The sequence below is a fragment of the Penaeus monodon genome, chromosome 16 (assembly GCF_015228065.2).
Source record: "Penaeus monodon isolate SGIC_2016 chromosome 16, NSTDA_Pmon_1, whole genome shotgun sequence".
Lineage (NCBI taxonomy): Eukaryota > Metazoa > Arthropoda > Malacostraca > Decapoda > Penaeidae > Penaeus > Penaeus monodon.
In genome coordinates this window covers 17,050,480-17,052,979 of record NC_051401.1, presented here as the reverse complement: position 1 = coordinate 17,052,979, position 2,500 = coordinate 17,050,480, and the positions used below count along the sequence as shown (strand labels likewise).

At 43.9% G+C, this 2,500-nt stretch overlaps 1 protein-coding gene across 1 annotated transcript in view; it reads left to right on the top strand.

The window, feature by feature from the left end:
* The window catches only part of LOC119582584 (dual specificity protein kinase splA-like), a 131,658-nt gene that overhangs the window by 85,774 nt on the left and 43,384 nt on the right, over positions 1 to 2,500 (top strand). The window contains exon 5 of the mRNA XM_037930951.1: positions 285 to 464. Within this exon, the coding sequence (XP_037786879.1) occupies positions 285 to 464 (180 nt within the window). The remainder of the gene's footprint in view (positions 1 to 284; positions 465 to 2,500) is intronic.

The following is a 2,500-nucleotide window of genomic DNA, read 5'->3' as shown; positions in this document are numbered from 1 at the left end:
ATCTGCTCTACCTTCAAAAAATTGCTCTTGCAAAGCTCGAAGCATTTTAATGCGTCGCTTTGCCTCAAGGCTGTGGTTGTTGCAAAAAGGTAAAACAGTTAATTGATCTCGAAACAGCGTTCATCTATATCTTACCTGCACCCATACAAAAACAAACACATGCCCGCTGATTCTGTTCCCATAATAGATTCCCAAAACAATAATGATACCAATCAGCACGCTGAGAAGTACCCATCCTGAGGCAAAGGTCGTTTTTTCTAACCCTTTCTCCACTTCGCCCACAGCACGTGACCCCCGAGGGACAAGAGGGCGGGGCCGACGACCCTCCGGGCGAAGGCTGGGTGCAGGTGCCCGGGGCGGTGGTGGTGTCGGAGAAGACGGAGCACATCGTCAACTCGCACCAGGTGGCCGAGAATCGCCGGGAGGAGGAGGAGGTTACTCACTGCGGTGACGTCACGAACCAGGTAAGTGTCTTGTTTACCCTTGCACCGTTGTGGAATTGTGCTCCTTATTGTACCGTTCGGAAGTACCGCAGTGATGACGATTGCCGTAACAGTCGCTATTACCCACGTTATAGCTGAATGTGCACCCGATTTTTTCGTGAAATGATCGACAGAGGACTGATTTATCTTTATAATGAATATTCTACATTTTCTTTCAAGGCGCACATGAAATCGTGATTGGTATTATCATGCAAACTTGCGCAAGAACTGACTTTGTTAATAGCTTATTAATTAGGGGTAATTATACCGACTTACAGCAAGCGGCGAGTCTCCCTTGGCCTTTGATGGCAAGTTTCTTTTTCATGGAACTGAACTGTAATTAGGGCAACATTAGATAGCCATTCATCAGCTTGCGTCGGCCTGTTATGCCAGTCTAGAAAATGTATACATATATTGATGCATGTAATATTCTCTCTCTCTCTCTCTCTCTCTCTCTCTCTCTCTCTCTCTCTCTCTCTCTCTCTCTCTCTTCCTCCCTCCCTCTCCCTATATCCCTCTTTCCCTCTCTCCTTCCTTCCACCCCTCTCTCTCTCTCTCTCTCTCTCTCTCTCTCTCTCTCTCTCTCTCTCTCTCTCTCTCTTCCCCTCTCTCTCTCTCTCTCTGTCTCTTCTCCCTCTCCCTCCCCCCTCCCTCCCCCCCTCTCTTTCTTCTATCCTCTCTCGTCTCGCTTTTTGTAATCTTTATTCTCTTTTAAATGTCTTTTATCTTTTCTGCCCTTCTTGCAATGTGTCTCTCTCTTTGTCCTTCTCTTCTATCATTCCTACATAGCGCCTTTGTTTCTGCATCTTCTTCTAATAGTTCTATTTATGAGAAAGCCGCAATTTTTAAAGTTATCCCTAAAATTTAAGCTCATCGCTATAGAAAACGTACGAAAGAAAATTTTAAAGGGATGACTATGAAAATTTCATTTTTCAATTTGTGTATTTAGATGCGTTTTTTACTTTAGCTAAGCTTGGCAAATAATTATATATTAATAAGAAGTCTATTTAATCTTCACTAATTTTGATTTTTGACTGACGGATTTCAATTTGATTCATATTATCAGTAACACGTCTTTATATTTTGTCTTATAAACACACACGCACATTGATAGATTGATAGAAAGTTAGCAGGTAGATACTTACATACATACATACATACATACATACATACATACATACATACATACATACATACATACATACATACATACATACAAGTAAATAGATAGATATAAGTATATATTAGAAAACTTTCTCACATACACGCATATTCACGCACAATCACATAATACATAAATAGATAGAAAGCAGATAGATAAATAGACAGATTGATAGATAGATTGGTAGATAGGAGGATAGACAGATTGGTAGGTAAGTCGATAGATATAGGGATAGGTATAGATAGATATAAAGATAGGCAAATTAATAGATAGATTCAAATATATGTTAGATAGATAAGATAATAGACAAAGACACAAAAACACAACGGACGCCCCACTCGCGCACGCACGCACGCACACACACACACACACACACACACACACACACACACACACACACACACACACACACACACAAGAAAGCAAGCAAGCAAGCAAGCAAGCAAGCAAGCAAGCACGTTCTCAGACGGCCACCAATCTTAATCACTCACTCGCTCATTACAGTCCCGCTCAGCCTCACCCAACTACGGGTTTTTCTCCCGCTCTCACTTCTCCCGTTTTAATCTCTTTCTTGTCGAGTGACGCGAGGATTTTTGGAGCGAAATAACACGCTCATTTACCCTCCCCCTCCCATCCCCCTTCTCCTCTCTCCCTCCCCCTTTTCCTCTCTTCCTCCCCCCTTCTCCTCTCCCCCTCCCCCTTTTCTCCTCTCCCCTCTCCCATCTCCCCTCTCCCTCCCCCTTCTCCTCTCCCCCCCCTTCTCCTCTCCCTCCCCCTCTCCCTTCTCCCTCCCCCTTCTCCTCCCCGCCCCCTCCCCTTCTCCCCTCACAAAGGCGTCATGATGAAAGTGTTAAGG